The sequence below is a fragment of the Mobula hypostoma genome, chromosome 3 (genome assembly GCF_963921235.1).
Source record: "Mobula hypostoma chromosome 3, sMobHyp1.1, whole genome shotgun sequence".
Classification (NCBI taxonomy): domain Eukaryota; kingdom Metazoa; phylum Chordata; class Chondrichthyes; order Myliobatiformes; family Myliobatidae; genus Mobula; species Mobula hypostoma.
Window position 1 is genome coordinate 31,506,611 of NC_086099.1, and position 23,609 is coordinate 31,530,219.

The 23,609-nt window shown below is 39.7% G+C and overlaps 1 protein-coding gene across 1 annotated transcript in view; it reads left to right on the plus strand.

Annotated features, from left to right (window-relative positions):
• The window catches only part of pik3c3 (phosphatidylinositol 3-kinase, catalytic subunit type 3), a 147,722-nt gene extending 127,373 nt beyond the window's left edge, over positions 1-20,349 (plus strand). The window contains exons 23-25 of the mRNA XM_063042847.1: positions 8,686-8,776; positions 18,661-18,786; positions 19,855-20,349. Coding sequence (XP_062898917.1) covers positions 8,686-8,776; positions 18,661-18,786; positions 19,855-19,869 — 232 coding nt within the window. The 3' untranslated portion in view covers positions 19,870-20,349. The remainder of the gene's footprint in view (positions 1-8,685; positions 8,777-18,660; positions 18,787-19,854) is intronic.
• The last annotated feature ends 3,260 nt before the right edge of the window (positions 20,350-23,609 follow it).

The following is a 23,609-nucleotide window of genomic DNA, read 5'->3' on the forward strand; positions in this document are numbered from 1 at the left end:
TGAATTTGTGGAATTTGTTGCCACATGCAGCTGTGGAGGCCAGGTCGTTAGGTGTATTTAAGGCAGAGATTGATAAGTTTTTGATTGGACATGGTATCAAAGGTTACGGGGAGAGGCTGGGGACTGGGGTTGAGGAGGAGATTTTTTAAAAAGTATCAGCCATGATCGAATGGTGGACCAGACTCAATGGGCCAGATAGCCTAATTCTGCTCCTATGTCTTATGATCTTATAAGGACAATAGGAATATTTCTGATGGTAGAAAATAGAGATACAGTGCAGATGAGTTGTAGACATCATAGATAGTTGGAAGGAAAGAAAATGAACTAAGCATGAACATAATCAGAGAATCAGAATAAAAACAGAAGAGCATACAAATTGTAAAATGAGGACTGTGGGACATGTCCAGGCTGTGCTGATAGAGAAAAACTGAGCCATTATTATATATGGGTGACATACAGCAAAAATTTAGAGGAAGTGAGTTAGCTAAAGCTGAATTTTGAGTCCAAAAGGCTCATGTATTCAGATAAGGTGCAATTTTTCAAGCTAACGCAGATCCTCAGTATGGCCACAGATAGATAGGTCAGAGTGGCGTTGCAATAGAGAATTAAACCTGGAGGTAGGCGAGCTCATTGAACACAGGAGTTTCATAAAATGGTCATTAAGTCTGAGTTTGGATTTTCCATCATTGAAGAGATGGTTTCTTCGTTGTGAATGCTGAATGTGGATAGTACACTAGACTGGAAGAAGTGCACGTAAGTTATTGCTTCACTTGGAAGGACTGTTTGGATCCTTAGATAGCCATAAGATATAGAAGCAGAATTAGGCCATTTGGCCAATCGAGTCTGCTATGCAACTCCATCAAGGCTGATCCAATTTCCCTGTCAGCTCCAATCTCCTGCCTTCTGTCTATATCCTTTCATGTCCTGACCAATCAAGAATCTATCAACCTCTGTCTTAAATGTGCATAAAACCATAGCCTCCACAGCTGTCTGTGGCAAAGCATTCCACAGATTCACCACTCTCTGACTAAAGAAATTCTTCCTCGTCTCCATTCTAAAAGGACACCCCTCCATTCTAAGCCTGTGTCCTCTGGTCTTAGACTCTCTTGCCTAGGAAACAATCTCGTCACATTCACTCTATCAAGGCCTTTCAGCATTCAGTGGGTTGCAATGAGGTCACCCCACATTCTTCTGAATTCCAGTGAATACAGCCCCAGAGCCATCAAACGCTCTTCATATGGCAAGCCATCATCCCTGGAACCGTTTTTGTGAACCTCCTTCGAACCCTCTCCAGTTTCAGCATATACTTTCTAAGATAAGGGCCCAAACCTGCTTGCAGTACGGCAAGTGAGGCCTCATCAGTGCCTTATAAAGTTTTAACATTACGTCCTTTTATATTCTAGTCCTCTTGAAAAGAATGCAAACATTGCATTTGCCTTCCTCACCTCAGGCTCAAACTGTAAATTAACCTTTAGGGAATCATGCACAAGGACTCCCAAGTCCCTTTACACTTCTTTTTAAGTTTTTTTTCCCCTATTTAGAAAACAATCAACCCTTTCATTTCTTCTACCAACGTGCATGAGCATAGACTTCCTGACACTGTATTCCATCTGCTATTTCTTTGTCCATTCTTCTAATCTGTCCATGTCCTTCTGTAGCCTCTCTACTTCCTCAAAACTACCTGCCCCTATACCTATCTTTATGTTGTCTGCAATGTTTGCAACAAAGCCATCAATTCCATCATCCAAATCATTGACTTAAAATGTAAAAAGAATCAGTCCCAAGACAGGTCCCTGTGGAACATCACTAGTCACTGGCAGCCAACCAGAAGAGGCTCCTTTTATTCCCACTCTTTGCCTCCTGCCAATCAGCTACTGCTTTATCTATGCTAGAATCGTAACTTTTTTAGCAGCCTGTGGCACCTTGTTAAAGGTCTTCTGAAAATCCAAGTACATAACATCAACTGATTCTCTTTTGTCTACCCTGTTTGTTATTTCTTCAAAGAATTCCAACATATTTGTCGGACAAGGTTTTCCCTTGAGGAAACCATGCTGACTGTGGCCTATTTTATGTGCCTCCGAGTGCCTTGAGACCTCATCCTTAAAAATAGAGGGCTATGGGTAACCCTGGATAATTTCTAAAGTACGTACATGTTCGGCACAGCACTGTGGGCCAAAGGGCCTGCATTGTGCTGTAGTTTTTCTATGTTTCTATGTTAATAATCAACTCCAACATCTTCCTTACTACTAACTGGTCTATTGTTTCCTTTCCTCTGCCTCTCTCCCTTCTTGAAGAGTGGTGTGACATTCACAATTTTCCAGTCTTCCAGAATCATTCCAGAATCTGGTGATTCTTGAAAGCTGATTACTAGTGTCTCCATGATCTCTTCAGCCACCTTTCAGAACCCTGGGGTGTATACCATTTGGTCCAAGTGACTTAGCTGTTTTCAGACCTTTCAGTTTCCCAAGAACCTTGTCACTAGCTATGGTAACTTCATATACTTCATGATCCCTGATTCCTGGACCTTCCACAGTGAAATCTGATGCAAAATACTTATTCAGTTCATCTGCCATTTTGTTGTCCCTCATTACTTCCTCTCCAGCATTTTTTCCAGCTATACAATATCCACTTTCACCTCTGTTTTACACTTGGGTATCGGAAGAATTTAGATAATAGTAATGGGGTAACCCCACTTTCCCCAACGCTCTGAAAGTCCCCATTCAGAGTCTCATCTCCGGTTGCAGGAAGATTGGACAATGTGACAAATGAAATAGAAAGACTAAAGATTAACATAATGGGACTTAGCAAAGTTCATTGGATAGGTGCTGGAACATGTCAGAATAGAAATAAAACACTAGTTTATTCTTGTGGAACATCGCATACTAATGGAGTAGGACTTCTTATGGATGAAATCATGGCAAAAAGTGTTTTTGGACATTGGGCAATATCAGAAAGAGTGCTCCTTGTTAGATTCAGGGGACAACCATTTGATTGAGCAATTATACAGGTATATGCACCAACAACTGATGGAACAAATGAGGATATAGATAAATTCCATGAAGAGCTTGAACAAGCAAAGAATGCATGCAAATCTCAAGATATTGTTATTGTCATGGGAGATCCAAATGCCAAAGTAGGACAAGGTGCTGATGGAATAGGAAGGTTTGGACTAGGGGAAATAAATGAAAGAGGTACGAAATGGATAGAATGGTGCAAGATGAATAATCAGGTCATTATGAATACCTACTTTAAAAACCATCCAAGACACTTGTGGACCTGGAAGAGTCCAGGTGATAACACCAGAAATCCAATTGACTTTATTACTATAAACCAAAGATTTAGAAACTCAGTGACTCAATGCAAAACTTATCCAGGTGCAAACAACAGGAATTCTGCAGCTGCTGGAAATTCAAGCAACACACATCAAAGTTGCTGGTGAACGCAGCAGGCCAAGCAGCATCTGTAGGAAGAGGTGCAGTCGACGTTTCAGGCCGAGACCCTTCGTCAGGACTAACTGAAGGAAGAGTGAGTAAGGGATTTGAAAGTTGGAGGGGGAGGGGGAGATCCAAAATGATAAGAGAAGACAGGAGGGGGAGGGATAGAACCAAGAGCTGGACAGGTGATAGGCAAAAGGGGATACGAGAGGATCATGGGACAGGAGGTCCGGGAAGAAAGACAAGGGGCGGGGGGGACCCAGAGGATGGGCAAGAGGTATATTCAGAGGGACAGAGGGAGAAAAAGGAGAGTGAGAGAAAGAATGTGTGCATAAAAATAAGTAACAGATGGGGTACGAGGGGGAGGTGGGGCCTAGCGGAAGTTAGAGAAGTCGATGTTCATGCCATCAGGTTGGAGGCTACCCAGACGGAATATAAGGTGTTGTTCCTCCAACCTGAGTGTGGCTTCATCTTTACAGTAGAGGAGGCCGTGGACAGACATGTCAGAATGGGAATGGAATGTGGAATTAAAATGTGTGGCTACTGGGAGATCCTGTTTTCTCTGGCAGACAAAGCGTAGGTGTTCAGCAACATCTACGCTCTGTCCGCCAGAGAAAGCAGGATCTCCCAGTGGCCACATATTTTAATTCCACGTCCCATTCCTATTCTGATATGTCTATCCACGGCCTCCTCTACTGTAAAGATGAAGCCACACTCAGGTTGGAGGAACCACACCTTATATTCCGTCTGGGTAGCCTCCAACCTGATGGCATGAACATCGACTTCTCTAACTTCCGCTAGGCCCCACCTCCCCCTCGTACCCCATCTGTTACTTATTTTTATGCACACATTCTTTCTCTCACTCCCCTTTTTCTCCCTCTGTCCCTCTGAATATACCTCTTGCCCATCCTCTGGTTCCCCCCCCCCCTTGTCTTTCTTCCTGGACCTCCTGTCCCATGATCCTCTCGTATCCCCTTTTGCCTATCACCTGTCCAGCTCTTGGCTCTATCCCTCCCCCTCCTGTCTTCTCCTATCATTTTGGATCTCCCCCTCCCCCTCCAACTTTCAAATCCCTTACTCACTCTTCCTTCAGTTAGTCCTGACGAAGAGTCTCGGCCTGAAACGTCGACTGCACCTCTTCCTACAGATGCTGCTTGGCCTGCTGCGTTCACCAGCAACTTTGATGTGTGTTGTTATCCAGGTGCAGACTGTAATAGTGACCAGTAGTATGTCATGTAAAAGTAAAACTTAAAAAACTAAAGAAGCAAAAACCTGAACAATCCCTTGACTACTTGCAATTAATTAAAGAAAACTTAAGTCAAAAATTTACAATTAAATTAAGGAATAGATTTCAAAGTCTAGAAATAGAATCTGTTGAAGATGGTAGCAATCATGTAGAAATGAAATTTAACTCTCTAAAGGATGCCTTGGTAGAATCAGCAAAGTCAGTGATTCCTAAAAAAGAAAAAAGCACAAAGAATAAATGGATGACAGATGAAATCAAAAATCTAATGGAAGAAAGGAGACTGAAGAAAGCAAATCCTATGGAATACAAGTCCTTCGGTAAAAAAGTTAAAAGCTTATGTCAACAAGCCAAAGAAGAATGGTTAATCCAGGAATGCGAGCAAATAGAAAGAATCCCTATTACTGATCCAAAAAGGTTACATCAACAAATCAAGAATATCACTGGTAAAAAGCTCCTCTGTTCTTCAGGTGGATGTTTGAAAGCAAAGGATGGTACCATTATCATGGAAAAAGATGAGATTATGAACAGGTGGACTAAGTATATTCAGTTTGAAGACGATCGATGCGAAAACCAGAAATTAAGAAAAACATTGAAGGTCCAAATATCTTAAAATCTGAGGTTCATAATGCAATAAGTAAGATGAAGAAAGGAAAGGCAACAGGTCCTGATGAATTAGTAATAGAACAAATTATGGCCCTTGAAGATTATGGAATTGAAAAACTTACTGATTTAATCAATGACATTTATGAGACTGGAATAATACCAGAAGAGATGAAAAAAAATCAGTATTTATCACTCTTCCTAAGAAACCTGGAGCAATAGAACGTGAATTTCATCGGACCACAAGTTTAATGAGTCATATAACCAAGATACTTATAAGAATTTTGAGGACGAACTAAAAGTAAGGTACAAGCTGAAATAGGTAAAGAACAATGTGGTTTTGTGAAAGACAAGGGTACAACAAACACAATATTAATGTTAAGGATACTATCAGAACGAGTTATTCAAGTGCAAAAAGATTTGTTTATTTGTTTTATCGACTACACAAAAGCATTTGATGAAGTGAAGCACAATAAGTTATTTGAAATATTACAGAAAACTCTAGATCTAGATTCGAAAGACCTCCACCTAATCAGAAATCTGTACTGGGAACAAGCTGCCACTGTAAGAATAGATGGAGAAGTGAGTCAGTTTACGAAAATCAAGAGAGGTGTTAGACAAGGGTGTGTTTTCTCCCCTGATTTATTTAATATGTACAGTGAAAGAATATTACAAAAAGTAAGAGACATCTTGGGAATCAAAGTTGGCGGTGAAAACATCAATAATTTCAGATATGCAGATGAGACTGTTAATTGCCAGTACGGAGGAAGAACTACAAAACTCAATCGATATAATTGTTGAAGAAAGTGCAAAAATGGGTCTGTCAATCGCAAAAAGACAGAATGTATGGTGATATCCAAAAAGAAGGAGAATCCTATCTGCAGGCTGAGAATAAACAGGGAAGACATAAAACAAGTACAGAACTTTTGCTGCTTAGGAAGCTGGGTGACATTGGATGGCAGGTACGACATGGACATCAACAGAAGAATAGGGATGGCAAGCGACACTTGCGAGAATGAAGAGTATACTGACCAACACTAAGCTAGGCATGACAACCCGCCTCAAAGTACTGAAATGTTATGTTTATCCAGATATGTTATATGGCTCAGAATGTTGGACAATATCTAGTAACGAGGAAACGAATTGTAGCAGCAGAGATCTGGTTTTTGAGGAGAATGCAAAGAATATCATGGACAAAACGAATATCTAACGGGGATGTCATGAACAGAGCAAACACAAAGAGAGAAATAATGTATGAGATCATGAAAAGGCAACATAACTTCATTGGACATGTGATTAGGAAAGAGCAGTTAGAATACACGGTAATTATGGGAAAGATTGAAGGGAAGAAAGCAAGAGGAAGACAAAGACAAATGATGATGGAGACAGCAGCCAGAGAACTGGAAATAAGTACCAATGAATTGATCCACTTGACCCGAAACAGGAGTGTTTGGGCCATGACAGTCAAAGCTCAAATTGGGCATGGCACCTGATGATGATGATCTGAAGAAACTTTTGCTAACTGCTTTAATGTTATTGGCTAGCTTACTTTTGTTTTCCATCTTTACCTTCTTAATGACTTTTTAGTTGCCTTCAGTAGGTTTTTAAAAGCTTCCCAGACCTCTAATTTCTCACTAATTTTTGCTCTATTATATGCCCTCTCTTTGGCTTTTATGTTAGTTTTGATTTCTTTTGTCAGCCATGGGTGTGACATTTCTCCTTTAGAATACTTCTTCCTCTTTGGGATGTATAAATCCTGTGTCTTCCAAATTTGCTTCCAGGAATACCAGCCACTGCTGCTCAGCCATCATCCCTGCCAGACGTATTTTCCAATCAATTCTGGCCAACTCCCCGGCCGTGCCTCTGTAATTCTCTTTACTCCACTGTAATACTGATACATCTGACTTTAGCTTCTCCTTCTCAAATTTCAGGGTGAATTCAATCATATTATGATCACTTACCCCTAAAGGCTCTTTTACCAAAAGCTCTCTAATCAATTCTAGTTCATTGCACAACACCTAATCCAGAATAGCTGATCCAATAGTGGACTCAACCATGAACTGCTCTAAAAGGCCATCTTGTAGGGATTCTAGAAATGCCCCTCCTGGAATCCAGAACTAACTTGATTTTCCCCAATCTGCCTGCATATTGAAGTCCCCCCTTGACTATCGTAATATTGCCCTTTTGGCATGCATTTTCTATCTCACTGTAATTTGTAGGCCTCATCTTTACTACTGCTGGAAGCATCTGTATACAACACTCATCAGGGTCTTTGTACCCTTACAGTTCCTTAGCTCTATCCACAATGATTCAACTCCTTCCAACCCTATGTCACCTCTTTCTAATGATTTAATTTCATTTTTTTTTAAACCAACAGAGCAACGCCGCCCCTCTTCTTTCCTGCCTATCCTTTCGATACAATGTGTATCCTTGGATATTAGGCTCCCAGCTATAATCTTTCATCCTTGATTTGGTGATGCTTACATCATACCTGCTGATCTGCAGCTGTGCTGCAAGTCCATCTACCTTTTTTCACATACTCTGCACATTCAAATACAACACCTTGTGTCCTGTGTTTATCCATTTCGATGTGCCTTTTACATTGCAACTCATCCGGTTGACTGCAGTTTTGCCCTATCAACAGCCTCTCCCCAATATACATTGCCTCAGTTTGTAAACCAGCTGCCTCATCTTCAGCACTATTATCTGCCTTTCCTACAATGCTTCTTGCATCGAAACACGGACAGTTCTGGACACTAGTCGCACTGTGCGCAACCTTTTGATTCCTAACTTTGTCTCAGAGCTTACCAACATCTGCCTCCATAACTTCACCACTAACTGTTTTGGCATTGTTGTTCCCATCCCCCTGGAACTCAAGTTTAAACACCATTTAATTCTCTATCCCATCTCCACTCTGACCTATCAGCCTGTAGCCACCTGTACTGACATAATGTGACAGTGGGAAGGGAAGAGGTAAAAGAACTGGTGTTGCATCTCCTGCGGTTGCCTGGGGAACTATGTGATGGAAGTGGTTGGTGGTAGACAGGAGCTCAAAAGCGAACAATCCCTTTGAAGTTCTGCAAGAGGAGGGGAGTGGAAGTTGTCTGACGATGGAATCCGGCAGAGTTGGCACAGTCTGCATGCACAAGCTTGATAGACAAATGAGACTTGGCACAAGTTAGAGCAAGGTAACAGTAGAATGAGGAAAGCTGTAAAAAGACTATTGGAATAATCAAATTTGCAAGTAATGGATAAGCATGACCTCTGAATCAATACTGTGACAGTTCAGTCATGTCTCCAACAGTTGGAATTTTTTCATTTGATATGAAAAAGATATTCCTTTCTCATGAATTCAACTTACATGATTCTTTGACCATGTCTCCAAAATATTTATTATTCTTCCAGATATTCTAATCTAATTCTAAATCTTTTCTCACTGATGGTGGATGCCAACATTCCGGATATTGCTCTGGAGCCTGATAAGACTGTGAAAAAGGTAAATACTTTGGTTACTGATTGAAATTATAAATAATTATTCTTAAAGAAAAAATAACTAATAAATGAATCATTTCATATTTTAATTTGGTCCAAATCAAAATTGGAATAAGAATTATTGAAAGTGTTTTTTTTTTTAGCAAGATTGATTTTAAACTTTGTGAATATGTTATCCCTCTTGAATTAAATGATTTTTTCAAGTTCTGCTATAAGTATTTTCTTGCTGCTTTGTAAAAATTAGTTAGATGAAGTCCTTTTAATGGACATTAAAGCCATATAATAATCAACATTATCATCATGTGCTGTGTCATAGGACATGGCTATCATGATCTTTCATTTGTCTTTAATCTGAGAAGTTCTAATAAGCTCTTCAAAGCTTTCGCCTGTCCATCCCTTGATGTAACTCATAAATGTCATGCATTGTCAACTGCGACTTTTTCTTTCATCAATATTCCCATCACTGCAAGATGTTTGAGCTCTCTTTCCTTAGTACCTGTACCAGAAATTCCAGCTGCCATTTCCTAATTGATATTAGCTCTCTTCTTATTCTGTTTCGTTATAAATTTTGTTCCTTTTCTCAATACTGAATTGTTCCCCTTACAAAAAAAATTAAACATTTTCAGGTATACCCCTTTTCCATGATTTTTATTAATGCCACTGCTTTATAAGAATAATTTAGATATATATATTATTTTTAATTATAAAGATGCAGTAGCTGCCTCATGTACTTTGTGCTTAATGAGTATTTGAGAGAAGCAGTATGTCTAATTGCTTATAACTAAAGGGAGCCTGAAGCATAGAAACATAAAAAACCCACAGCACAATACAAGCCCTTTGGCCCACAATGCTGTGCCGAACACATACTTACTTTAGAAATTACCTAGAGTTACCCATATCCCTCTATTTTTCTAAGCTCCATGTACCTATCCAAGAGTCTCTTAAAAGACCGTATGGTATCTGCCTCCACCACCGTCACCGGCAGCCCATTCCATGTACTCACCACTCTCTGTGTAAAAAATTTTAACCTTGACATCTCCTCTGTACCCACTTCCAAGCACCTTATCATCATCTTATACACCTTGATCAGGTCACCTCTCATCCTTTGTCAATCCAAGGAGAAAAATCCAAGTTCACTCAGCCTGTTCTTATAAGGCATGCACCCCAATCCAGGCAACATCCTTCTAGATCTCCTCTGCACCCTTTATGTAGTTTCCACATCCTTCTTGTAGTGAGGTGACCAGAACGGAGCACAGTACTCCAAGTGGTGTCTGACCAAGGTTCTACAGTATAAAAAGTTCTATTCAGAAGCTTCAAAGGAACATCTAAACAAGCCTGATGCATTTTGGAAACAAGTCCTGCGGACTGATGAAGTTAAAATAGAACTTTTTGGCCGCAATGAGCAAAGGTATGTTTGGAGAAAAAAGGGTGCAGAATTTCATGAAAAGAACCCCTCTCCAACTGTTAAGCACGGGGGTGGATCGATCATGGTTTGGGCTTGTGTTGCAGCCAGTGGCACTGGGAACATTTCACTGGTAGAGGGAAGAATGAATTCAGTTAAATACCAGCAAATTCTGGAAGCAAACATCACACTATGTAAAAAAAAAAGTTGAAGATGAAAAGAGGATGGCTTCTACAACAGGATAATGAACCTAAACGCACCTCACAATCCACAATGGACTACCTCAAGAGGCGCAAGCTGAAGGTTTTGCCATGGCCATCACAGTCCCCTGACCTAAACATAATCGAGAATCTGTGGATAGACCTCAAAACAGCAGTGCCTGCAAGACGGCCCAAGAATCTCACAGAACCAGAAGCCTTTTGCAAGGAAGAATGGGCGAAAATCCCCCATACAAGAATTGAAAGACTCTTAGCTGGCTACAAAAAGTGTTTACAAGCTGTGATACTTGCCAAAGGGCGTGTTACTAAGTACTGCCATGCAGGGGGTCCAAACTTTTGCTTCGGGCCCTTTTCCTTTTTAGTTATTTTGAAACTGTAAAAGATGGAAATAAAAAAGTTTTCTTGCTTAAGATATTAAAGAAATGTGTCATCTTTAATTTTATGCCTTTTGGAAATCAGTTCATCTTTCACAGTAACAGAAATTTTGACCAGGGGTGCCCAAACTTTTACATGCCACTGTATATGCTCAAGCTTTTCAGTCTGCTGTGAGCCATTCCTACAATTACCAAGGCCCTTTTCCATAGTGAATACTGAAGCAAAGTATTCTTGAAGTACCTTCGCTACCTCCTCCGGTTCCATACACACTTTTCCACTGTCACACTGGATTGGTCCTATTCTCTCACATCTTATCCTCTTGCTCCTCACATACTTGTAGAATGTCTTGGGGTTTTCCTTAATCCTGTTCGCCAAGGCCTTCTCATGGCCCTTTTGGCTCTCTTAATTTCATTCTTAAGCATCTTCCTGCTCACCTTATAGTTTTCTAGATCTCTATCATTACTTAGTTTTTGAACCATTGGTAAGCTTTTCTTCTTGACTAGATTTTCTACAGCCTTTGTACACCATGGTTCCTATACCAACCATCCTTTCCCTGGCTCATTGGAAACTACCTATGCAGAACATCATGCAAATATCCCCTGAACATTTACCACTTACTCCAATTAAATGTTTTCCTGACTTGTCTGCTCCTATCCCTCTCCAATGCTATGGTAAAGGAGATAGAATTGTGATCACCTTCTCCAAAGTGCTCTCCCACTGAGACACCTGACACCTGACCAGGTTCCTTTCCCAATACCAGATCAAGTACAGCCTCTCCTCTTGTAGGCTTGTCTACATATTGTGTCAGAAAACCTTCCTGAACACACCTCACAAACTCCACCCAATCTAAACCCCTTGCTGTAGGGAGATACCAATCAATATTGGGGAAATTAAAATCTCCCATCACGAGAGATTATTATTGAACCATTCCAGAATCTGTCTCTCTATCTGCTCCTCTATGTTCCTGTTTCTAACTTCCACCCACAGATACTCTGTAGACAATCCCTCCATGACCTCCTCCTTTTCTGCAGTCGTGACACTATCTCTGATCAACAGCGCCACACCCCCACCTCTTTTGCCTCCATCCCTATCCTTTCTGAAACATCTAAAGCCTGGCACTCTAAGTAACCATACCTGCCCATAAGCCATCCAAGCCTCTGTAACGGCCACAACATCATAGCTCCAAGTACTGATCCATGCTCTAAGCTCATCCGCTTTGTTCATGATACTTGCGTTGTGATGAAAAACCAAGTTATCAAAAGATTGATGCTGGTGAGAGAGATAAGAGAGACAAAGGGAGAAGCGTTCAAAATGTTAATGAGAGACGAGAGAGATTAACGAAAAGAGACACAGTTCCGAGTATTGACAGACCAGTTGCTTTGAACCTGAACTGTTTGAAGTTTGATGGACAGGCGATACCCCAGCAGGAGGATAAAAGGAACAGGTTTGCTCAGGCACGACAGACACCACGAGATAACGAGACCCTGGAAAAGCAGTGTGCCCCCACAAGGTGGTGTAGTTTGGAGGTCTGGTCGCGGGACCAACCATAGACGCACAGGGTGAATAGGGACGATCGGCGGGAACCTGGTGTGTGTGTCCGCCCTTGCCTGGGTGCCGGGTTCACCGCGGAAGAACGATCGTATCCGGAACGGAGGGGTCACAGTCGGTGACCTCCGAAGACAGTAAAAGGGCTCGCCCAAAAACTAACTGCGAGGAACATCAAAGGTCCGTTTGAATCAGAATTTGCATATTCACTCTCTCTCTCTCTAACGGCACAACAGCGATTACTCAGCTGAACTGAACTCTGCGTCACTTGAGACTGATCATTTTACCCCTAGACTGCGATAGAGCTTGATTGATTCCTATTATCCTAGTTCTGTGTACGTGTGTTTTATCATTGCTAACCTGTTGCATTTATATCCTTACGATTAGAGTACTGTGTTACTTATTTCTTTAATAAAACTTTCTTAATTCCAGTAATCCAGACTCCAACTAAGTGGTCCATATCTGCTGGTTTGGCAACCCAGTTACGGGGTACGTAACAGCGTTAAAATAGGCACACCTCAAATCATCAGACTGAGCACATTCCTTCTCTATCACCGGGTCTGTCCTCCCTCTCACACTCCCTGCAAGCTTTCTCTATTTGTGAGCCAACTGCCCCTTCTTCCATCTCTTCAGTTCAGTTCCCATGAACTGCAGTAGAGTTGTTTTTTTAAAAAACAGAAGAAATATTGTATGTATGATGCAGTGCTGGTTATCTTCAGAGTATCCTGGTTATCTGTCTTGAAAAGCTGCAGTCCTTGTGCTGGGGAGAATTATGGGCTTTTTGTCTAGAAGGACTATAAATGCAAGTGCAAGTATGTGATTTGGAGGTAGTATTTTTGATGCAGTTGTAATGCAATATGGCAGGATCATGAAGGACTGAATAATTTGTGCATGGAGTCAAGGGATGTAGGTGAGATTTTAAATGAGTACTTACCTGGATTCACTGTGGTGAAGAGCTTTGCAACTGGAAGATTTGAGAAAATGGGTTGTGGAATTCTAGAACAAATTACCATTAAAAGGAGATGCTGTTAGATGTCATTCGTGGCCTTGCAGGTCAATAAATCCACAGGCAAATGGGATATATTGCAAGCTGCTTTGGGAGGCATGAGAGGGGATTCCTGGAATTCATGACATGCTAGATGTTTGCAGAACAGTAAATATGATATCACCATAGGAGAAAGATAGTAGGGATCAAGTTGGTAATTGCAGCTTAGTAAGTCCGACATGAGTGGTAAGGAAATTATTAGAAGAATTATTGCAGGAGTAGTATAATTTGACACTGAGACATCAGGATTAATCAAGGATAATTAAGGAAAATCTGTATGACTTTAAGGGAAGATCTTGTTGAACTGAATTGATTTTTTTTATTATGGATGTGGCACGAAATCCATGAATTATTACAGTTGACATGGTCTACTCTTCTCCAGTCTTCTATCACCTCTTCTGGGGCCAGAAAATATACTAACATTGCTGTGTACAGATTTTACTTTGTCTGCTACTTTGACAAATACAACCCCAACATCTCAAATTGTAGCTTAAACAAGCTGCTCTTTGAACTGGAGTTAAATTGAGATTGCTGGATCTAAAATAAATGTCCAAGTCAGCATCATTTTCTAAAACACTTCACTCAAGTGACCTATCACTGTAAAGCGATGCTCACTCTTTTCACTTTCTTTATTCATGCAGCTTTCTATATAATTTCAAACAGATTGCTGCTTGTAGGGTACATTTGAAAACATTTTGAAGGCTGGTTCTTGTTTATATTCATGACTTATTATACCTTACATTGTTATTCTCTCAGATTATAGTTGCTATTCCCTAACATCCAGCACATTCAGTTTCTGCGTATTGTCATGTGGAATGAAGTGACGTTGTGCACTATTGGCCAATTATGCTTGTAACATTTTAGCTTTTTCTTTATCCACTTGTATACAAGATTTCAGTACGCTTAGGGTGAGAGAATACACTTCTAGTTAAAATAAAGAAGATTTCTTAATAACTTGTAAAAATAAAATGTAACCTTTGTGGATAAAAGTGTTTGTGAAAATGAAGGTGACTTTGATGTTCATTGTGTGCAAATTCTGATTACACCATGTTTATGTGGTAGCACAGATGTAAGAGGTAATAACTGTACCTGATTACTTACATTACTCTGCTACAGACATCTGGCATGTTAAACATTCAAGCATTGATCTAGGCCATCTGAATGAAAAATGGAAAACCACCAGCAATGTGCAAGACCAGAATTAAAATTTTAACTGGTATTGTTTTAGCAAAGTGGATGTAAAGGAGTTGCAACATTTTTGTATGTAAAACGATGGGATAGGATTAGTAAGATATTGTTTCTACATAATGCTAAGTAATTTTGAATATTGGATATTAATTTAATTATAGAATAGATTATTTAAAAAAATGCTTTTACTTTGATCACTTGTCTAATGTTTTATCTGTGGGCAGTCTTAAATGGGTTGGAATTGGTATTGTGATAAGTAGGAAAGGGGAGCAACAAATTGAAGTTACACGGAATTTTCCCATATTTTTTAATTTCCAGTGTGAAATTTAAGATTATTGAAATTATTTTCTAGTGTTATGATAATGTTTTTGATATTCTTTCATGCCATATAGATAGATGATGAAACTTGATGTTAAGAATCAATAGTGTGGGTCTTGTTCCAAGGCGGAACTATTGTCCTTTCAGGATGAACAAAAATATCAAAGATCAAAGTACATTTATTATCAAAATATGTATCTATCATCATATGCTACCCTACAATTCATTTACTTGCAGGCATTCACAGAACAAAGTGCAATACAATCATAAATAATTTTGTAATTTTCCTAAATATCTACTGTCATTACTTCATACATTATTTATAGTATTCCAAAGTGTTAGTTTATTACTGATTTTACATAATTACACTTTTTATCAAAGACATTTGTTTTTTTTATTAATTTTGCAGAACTTTTTTTCAGAATTCTGTATAGCATTAACTAAATTTATTTAGCAGTTTTAGAGTGAAGCTGTCTGAAATACAGAAATTGCTAGGGAGGCAGGGTGGGCTGGTCATTTGAACAAACACAATGACATGACATGAAACTGAGCTAATGCTTTGATTTATTGTGGCTCTGAATCTAAACATAATTGGCATTGCAGTGTATTTGTGCATTTGAGTGCTGTTAGGTATACAATGTTGCCAAGTCATTACTAAGATGTGTTTGTAAATGACGTTTTCAACAAATTTCAACCATGTTTTAATTAAGATTTTAATCTGCTTGGATAATTAGAAATTAAGACAAATGCAAAACTTTAATTGTAACTGAATAAAATTAATTGTCTCACCTTAGCAATATATTGGCTGCTTGATATTGAAACAACAGAGCTGAAAACTAACACAAGCATGAAACAACCAGCTTTACATCTATACAAAATCTACTATTTAAGAATTTTAAAAAGTTGAGCTAATGTACAAGAAATTAGCCATGGATGTTTTTTTTCATCAGTGGCAATTTGGTGTATACCATTTAAAACTGACAACACCTTCAACTCTAGTAGCTCAGTTCTATAAAGCCACACTTGAAGTATTGTGCTCAGATTTAGAGAGCAGGCAGCATTCTGGTAAATCTCCCCTGCACTCTCTCTAAAGCTTCCATATCCTTCCTATAATGAGGTGACCAGAACTTGAGCAAGCTAGAGCTTTACTTTCTGGAGCAAAGGACGATGAGAGGTTACTTGGTAGAGTTGTACAAGATGATAAAAGGCATAGATTGAGTGAAAAACCAAAGACTTTCCCAGGGTGAAAATGGCAGATATGAGGGGAAATAATTTTAAGATGATTGGAGGGAAGTGTAGGAGGGGATAGCAGAGGTTTTTTTTTTAAACACAGAAAATGGTATGTGCATAGAACATAGAGGCAGATACATTAAGGGCATTTAAGAGATTCTTAGATAAGCACATGGATGATGGAAACCTGGAGGGCTGTGTAGGAGGGAAGGGTTAGATTGATCTTAGATTAGGTTAAAAGCTCGACACAACATTGCGGGCTGAAGCCCTGTACTATGTTGTACTGGAACATAGAACAGTACAGCACAACACAAGCACAGGCCCTTTGGCCCACAACCAATTACATTAATAATCAAATGACTAACTAAATAAACCTCTTCTGCCTACATAATGTCTATATCTTTCCATATTCCTCATATTTGTGTGCCTATCTAAAAGTGTCTTGAAGATCTCTAATATTTCTGCCTCTACCACCACCCCAGACAGCGCATTCCAGGCATCCACCACACTGTTTTTAAAAAACTTCTCCTCACTTTTCATTTGAAATTACTCCCTCTCACCTTAAATGCCTGCCTCTAGTATTAGACATTCCAATCCTTAGAAAATTATATTGTCTGTGTATTCTACCTATGCTTCTCATAATCTTATAAACCTCTATCAGCTCTCCCCTCAGCTGCCGATGTTTCAGAGAAAACATTCCAAGTTTGTCCAACCTCTTGATACAGCATGTGCCCTCTAATCCAGACGACATCCTGGTAAACCTATTCTGCACCCTCTCCAAAGCATCAACATCCTTACTGTAATGGATGACCAGAACTGTGCTCAATACTCCAGATGCAGCTTAACTAGTGTTTTATAAAGCTGCAACATAACATGCTGACTTCTGAACTCGATGCCTTTACTAATAAAAACAAGCATGCCTTGTAACTACTTAACCACCCTATCAACCTATGTAGCCACTTTCAGGAGCTGTGAACTTGGACCCCAAGTTCTCTCTGCTCTTCAACATTGTTAAGGATTCGGTCGGATTAAAATCCATCTGTCATTTCTCTGCCCATATCTGCAAACTGAACTATACCCCATTGTATTCTTTGCCAGTCTATCCGCAAGACCATCAATCTTTGTATCATCTGTAAACTTACTAACCAACACATCTATATTTTCATCCAGTTCATTTATATACATGACTAACAGCAGAAGTGTAGTACAGATCCCTGTGGAACACCATTAATCACAGACTTCCAGCTGGAATGGGTTTCTTTGACCACTACCCTCTGTTTTCTATGGGCAAACAATTTCTGAATCCAAACAACCAATTTAGCATGGATCCCATGCCTCTTAATCTTCTGAATGAGCCTCCCAGGAAGGTTCTTGTCAAATGTCTTACAAATATCCATGTAAACAACATCCACAGCGCTATCTTCATTAATCACCCTCGTCACCGCTTCAGAAACTCAATCAAATTAGTAAAACATGATTTGTGCTGCACAAAGCCATCCTCACTCTCCCTAATTATCTCATGTCTTTCCAACTGCTTATAAATCCTATCCCTAAGGATTCTGTCCATTAACTTTCGTACCACTAACGTGAAACTCACCAGTGTATAATTTCCAGGATTATTCCTGGTTCCCTCCTTGAATAATGGAACAACATTAGCTACTCCCAGTCATCCAGGCCCGTGACTAGAAAGGACAAAATATTGGTCAAGGCCACAGCAATCCCTTGCTTCTCTCAATAACCTGGATTTATATCCCATCAGGCCCTGGGGACTTATCCACCTTAATGCTCTTTAGGAGTCTCAACACTTCCTATTCCTTTACTTCTAAGTGTCCTAGCATATCTATACACTCAACACTGATCTCCCTATCTTCCAGATCCTCCTCGGTAAATACTAATGTGGTCCTCATTAAGGACTTCACCGACAATCTCCTCATCCCTCCTTTATCCTTGAGTGATTCTACCTCTCTGTAGTTATTCTCTTGCTCTTGATGTATGTATAGAATGCCTAGGGATTCTCTTTAATCCAAGTACTTTTCATGGCCCCTCTTGGTTTTCCTTATTCCCTTCTTTTCTGGCTTTATAATCCTCAAGGGTATTGTTCTATGTTCTAAATCAAGAAGCCACTTTCAGTGATCCCGTATGACATGGGACCAAAATTCAGCAATTCTTTATGGCTGATTTAATAACCCTCAAGTTGCAGATGCAGGAAATCTGAAACAAAAAATAGAACAGGGAAAAGAAACAGCAGAATATAATATATTACGTTAAGCACAATTTGCAATGACCAATTGCCTGCAAATCTTCGGAATGTGAAAGGAAACCAAAAGAAACTCTCATGATCATAGATAATATGCAAACTTCAAAATAACAGCACCTGAGATCAGGATGGAACCTAAGTTCGATCTTGACCTCTGCACAAATGCTGGCTGAGGTCTACTTATTATATTCTGCTGTTTCAGCTTTCTCTTGTGGTTTTAAGAGAGTGTGAGGATAAAACACAGTTTGAAAGCTGGGGATGCAAGTAGCATGTTTGTCTCTGTATTTTTATGTTGTCATTATACATGTAGGTTCAGGACAAATTCCGCCTGGATCTTTCTGATGAAGAGGCTGTTCATTACATGCAGAGCTTGATAGATGAAAGTGTGGGTGCCTTGTTTGCTGCAGTAGTGGAACAAATACACAAATTTGCTCAGGTGGGTACCAAAACAAACCTAACTTTGTTTTCTTCAAATGTTGAACCCTGTTATTAGCACAATCATGTTAATCATGTAGAAGTACTACTCCATTGTAACAATGCACAGAACTGCCTAGGTCACAGGTTTTTTCTCCAAATTTTTCCATGTCCAATGTTACATTTTTTGTTCATTTTTCTCAATTATCAATTGTGCCTCCTGAAATTAGAATTGCTTTAAGTGTATGTGACAATGAAGGATATATTTCATTATTGGCTTTTATGGTTTTGTTATAATCACAACTTTGATCCAAATTTGTTATCCAATTTCTTTTTTTACTACATTCTGCTTAAAGGGCCTCTTTGCAGTTAATACCGTCTGCCTGATATAAATAGAACTGAAGATGGTTTGCTTACAGTAACTAGGCTTCCATTATGAGGCTAGACTGAGAAAATATGAAGCTGATAGGAAAACTAAGTCTTGAAATGTGAAAGGGCAAAGGATACTTGTAACTATTTTAATTAGAAAGGCATGTATCTCCAACAACCCAGCTTGAAAATCTCTTCCATGTGCTACTTATTCCAAACATAGAAAAGTCTATCAACATTACATGTGCCTTTTTAGATTGTCCTTGCAATAGACCACAATTAGTTATTTTGCTGTAGTTATAGATTATCTATTTCAATGTAATCTATATTGTATACAAAGCATTAAGCGATTTAACGACAAGGCCCTTTCTTCTGATGTCACTTTTTTTAAAAATTCTTAAATATTGTTAACTGGGCAGGCAATATGAAATACCAGGGGAGGCAATGGGGAAAAATGTACTGTATTAATAGATTGAAAGCATTAAACAGTGGTATTTAAATGTTACTCTACATGCAATGAACCCAGATCACATATATGTTACAGCACTGGCTAAAATAGAAATCAAGTGTGGATTTTGTTAATGACACCCTAAATTTGAGAAAATAATGCACTTTCAGCTTTTTGCTTGTTAAGTACCATAGATATAGGGAAAAGAATTATATTGAGCTGTCTGGTCATGAATTTCCAGATAACTACTCATTGCTATTGTTCTCTTTAAAGTACTGGAGAAGATAAAAATCCATCTGTAAAGACTGAACAGGGCAAGATCTTTGAAGAGGAATCACAACTGTTGCAAAATTTGATCTTCACTGTGCAAGATCAAATAAAAGCTCAATATGTTTTGTAAAATAAATCATCTATAAGCAAAATTCTGCGCTAAAATTTGCACAATTACAAAATACTTTGAGTGACTATATATTCATAGTGTTAATGATTCCAGTGGCCAAGATGAGAGAAAGTTGAGCCAATTTGTTCTGCAGCATGCCAGAGAAAACTTTTGCAAAGTTATTTTCTTATGCTAGGTCTCAGAAATTGCTACATATTCCTGTAAATATGTAGCTTTGTGACTTTTGCCGTTCAATTACAGTGAAAGTACCAAAAAGTAACACGTTCTGTAGTTGAATGGTCATGAATATATTGTAAATTGTGTCCAATATTGTTACTGCCTCAAATGTATCTTTCACAAATTGTTTTACACAATAAATTATCAACTTCTGTAAAGAGCTTTTTAATTTAATACATACTGTACATAGTATAATCAAGCAAAACTGGATATTAAGTTGCAGTGCAGTATGTCTTATGAATTCATTCACTTCACCAGTTGTATAATCGGTCAAATTTGATATGAGCACCGCCCTTGCCATACAGATTTTTATCTAGTGAGCATCTAAGTTGGTAAAAACAATTCCTGGATGTTGGAATCTAATTATATTTGTCTGATAACATAACAAAGAGTTCCATGGGGATCGCATGCTTGGCACAGCTATCTGCAGGTGCTTCATCTACGCTTGTTTCCATGTCAGGAGGAAAGTGAAGCTATTCTCTTGTTTAACACAAGGTGCAATTGAGCATTCTCAAATTATGAATTAACACAGGTCTATATCCAGCAAAATCTAACCACCAAACAGGCATGGGTCATTCGGGCAATTAGCTATCCAGCACACATAGCAAGAAATAACTATTTTTGAAAAGAGGCAGTGAAGCCACCTGGGCCTGACATTATTCAATGATATTCTCATCTCAGACTCCCCCATTAACACTCTGTGGAAGAATCACCATTGACAGGAAACTCAATTGGACCATATCAGTTTAAAAAAAATTATGCTATGAAAATAGGTCAGATTCTTGTTACTCTGCAATCTGTTATACTTGTGACTCTCCAAGGCAATGTAAGGAGAGTGATTGAATACCATTCACTTTCCTGGATGGGTGCATCTACAAAAACACACAAAAAGCTAAATATCAGAATATCAGAATATAATTATCTGATCAGCTTACTCACTCTTCCTTCAGTTAGTCCTGACGAAGGATCTTGGCCTGAAACGTTGACTGCACCTCTTCCTAGAGATGCTGCCTGGCCTGCTGCGTTCACCAGCAACTTTTATGTGTATTGCTTGAATTTCCAGCATCTGCAGAATTCCTGTTGTTTTCATCTTGTTCACTATTTTTCTCTTGGGATTTTATGCTTTACTAAAATAGTACCGTCAGTGCTGCTGCACCCTAAACATTCAACACATGCATGCTGTCGCAGTGAAGTTTATGTCTTGAAGGATGCAGTGCATCAACTCATTGAAGCATCCTGAGCTTCAGTCTCAACGACCCAACAGAACAAGTACCTGATGAACCTGCACATCATTCCGCAAGATATCACTTTGTTAGTGTAAGATCATGGAAATTTACCCATATTAACATAGAACATAGAATAGTGTAGTACAGCACAGTACAGGTCCTTCGGCCCACAATGCGCCAACCCTTAAACCCTGCCTCCCATATAACCCCCCACCTTAAATTCCTCCATATACCTGTCTAGTAGTCTCTTAAACTTCACAAGTGTATCTGACTCAGGCATTGCATTCCACGCACCAACCACTCTGAATAAAAAACCGTCCTCTAATATCCCCCTTGAACTTCACACCCTTTACCTTAAAGCCATGTCCTCTTGTACTGAGCAGTGGTGCCCTGGGGAAGAGGCGCTGGCTGTCCACTCTATCTATTCCTCTTAATATCTTGTATACCTCTATAATGTCTCCTCTCATCCTTCTCTCCAAAGAGTAAAGCCCTAGCTCCCTTAATCTCTGATCATAATGCATACTCTCTAAACCAGGCAGCATCCTGGTAAATCTCCTCTGTACCCTTTCCAATGCTTCCGCATCCTTCCTATAGTGAGGCAACCAGAACTGGACACAGTACCCTAAGTGTGCCCTAACCAGTGTTTTACAGAGCTGCATCATTACCTCACAACTCTTAAACTCTGTCCCTCGACTTATGAAAGCTAACACCCCATAAGCTTTCTTAACTACCCTATCTACCTGTGAGGCAACTTTCAGGGATCTGTGGACATGTATTCCCAGATCCCTCTGCTCCTCCATACTACCAAGTATCCTGCCATTTACTTTGTACTCTGCCTTGGAGTTTATCCTTCCAAAGTGTACCTCCTCACACTTCTCCAGGTTGAACTCCATCTGACGCTTCTCAGCCCACTTCTGCATCCTCTCAATGCCTCTCTGCAATCTTTGACAATCCTCTACACTATCCACAACACCACCAACCTTTGTGTCGTCTGCAAACTTGCCAACGCACCCTTCTATCCCCAAATCCAGGTTGTTAATAAAAATCATGAAAAGTAGAGGTCCTAGAACCAATCCTTGTGGGACACCACTAGTCACAACCCTCCAATCCAAGTATACTCCCTCCACCACAAGCCTCTGCTTTCTGCAGGCAAGCCAATTCTGAATCCACCTGGCCAAACTTCCCTTGATCCCATGCCTTCTGACTTTCTGAAAAAGCCTACCATGTGGAATCTTGTCAAATGCCTTACTAAAATCCATGTAGATCACATCCACTACACTACCCTCATCTATATGCCTAGTCACCTCCTCAAAGAACTCTATCAGGCTTGTTTGATCTGCCCTTCACAACGCTATGCTGACTGTCCCTGATCAGACCATAATTCTCTAAATGCCCATAGATCCTATCTCTAAGAATCTTTTCCAACAGCTTTCCCACCACAGACGCAAGGCTCACTGGTCTATAATTACCCAGACTATCCCTACTACCTTTTTTGAACAAGGGGACAACATTTGCCTCCCTCCAATCCTCTGGTACCATTCCCGTGGACAATGAGGACTTAAAGATCCTAGCCAGAGGCTCAGCAATCACTTCCCTCACCCCGTGGATTAGCCTGGGGAATATTAAGTTGCAGATCTAGTTGTCAAACTATCCTTCAAAGGTGCAATTTGCAAAGAGGGTGTGGAGAAAGAAGTAAAGGCCTGTGTCACAGTACATCCCAAGCAGTTGTGTGACAGAGGACTCTGACCTACTGGTTGTTCCCAGGGACGCACACACGGACCAACATCGAGTACTGCTGGAAGATCATAAACTCAGTGAAAGGCATCCTTTGGTCTTCCCAAATCATACTGGCCAGTCAGTTTATCAAGATCTCCACAGAGGAATGCTGCCAACTGGCACATTCCAGGCTGCAGGTACACCTGCTGAGAGATGCACAGAAGGCTGGTGCAGCCACCACAGGACTCAGTGGGGAAGGACCACAGATTCTCCACTACCGGACAGGGAGGAAACCCCTCAATTACTACAGTAGTGTACTACCCCAAGGAGCCACAGGCATAGCAGCAGTCTTAATGGCTTTAAGGAATGTAATAGAACAATACATTGTTCTAAGAATGAAAAGGCATTGCACGGTCTATTTTTTTTAAATTTTATTATGAGGAATAAAGTTTATTTTAATATAGTAAAAA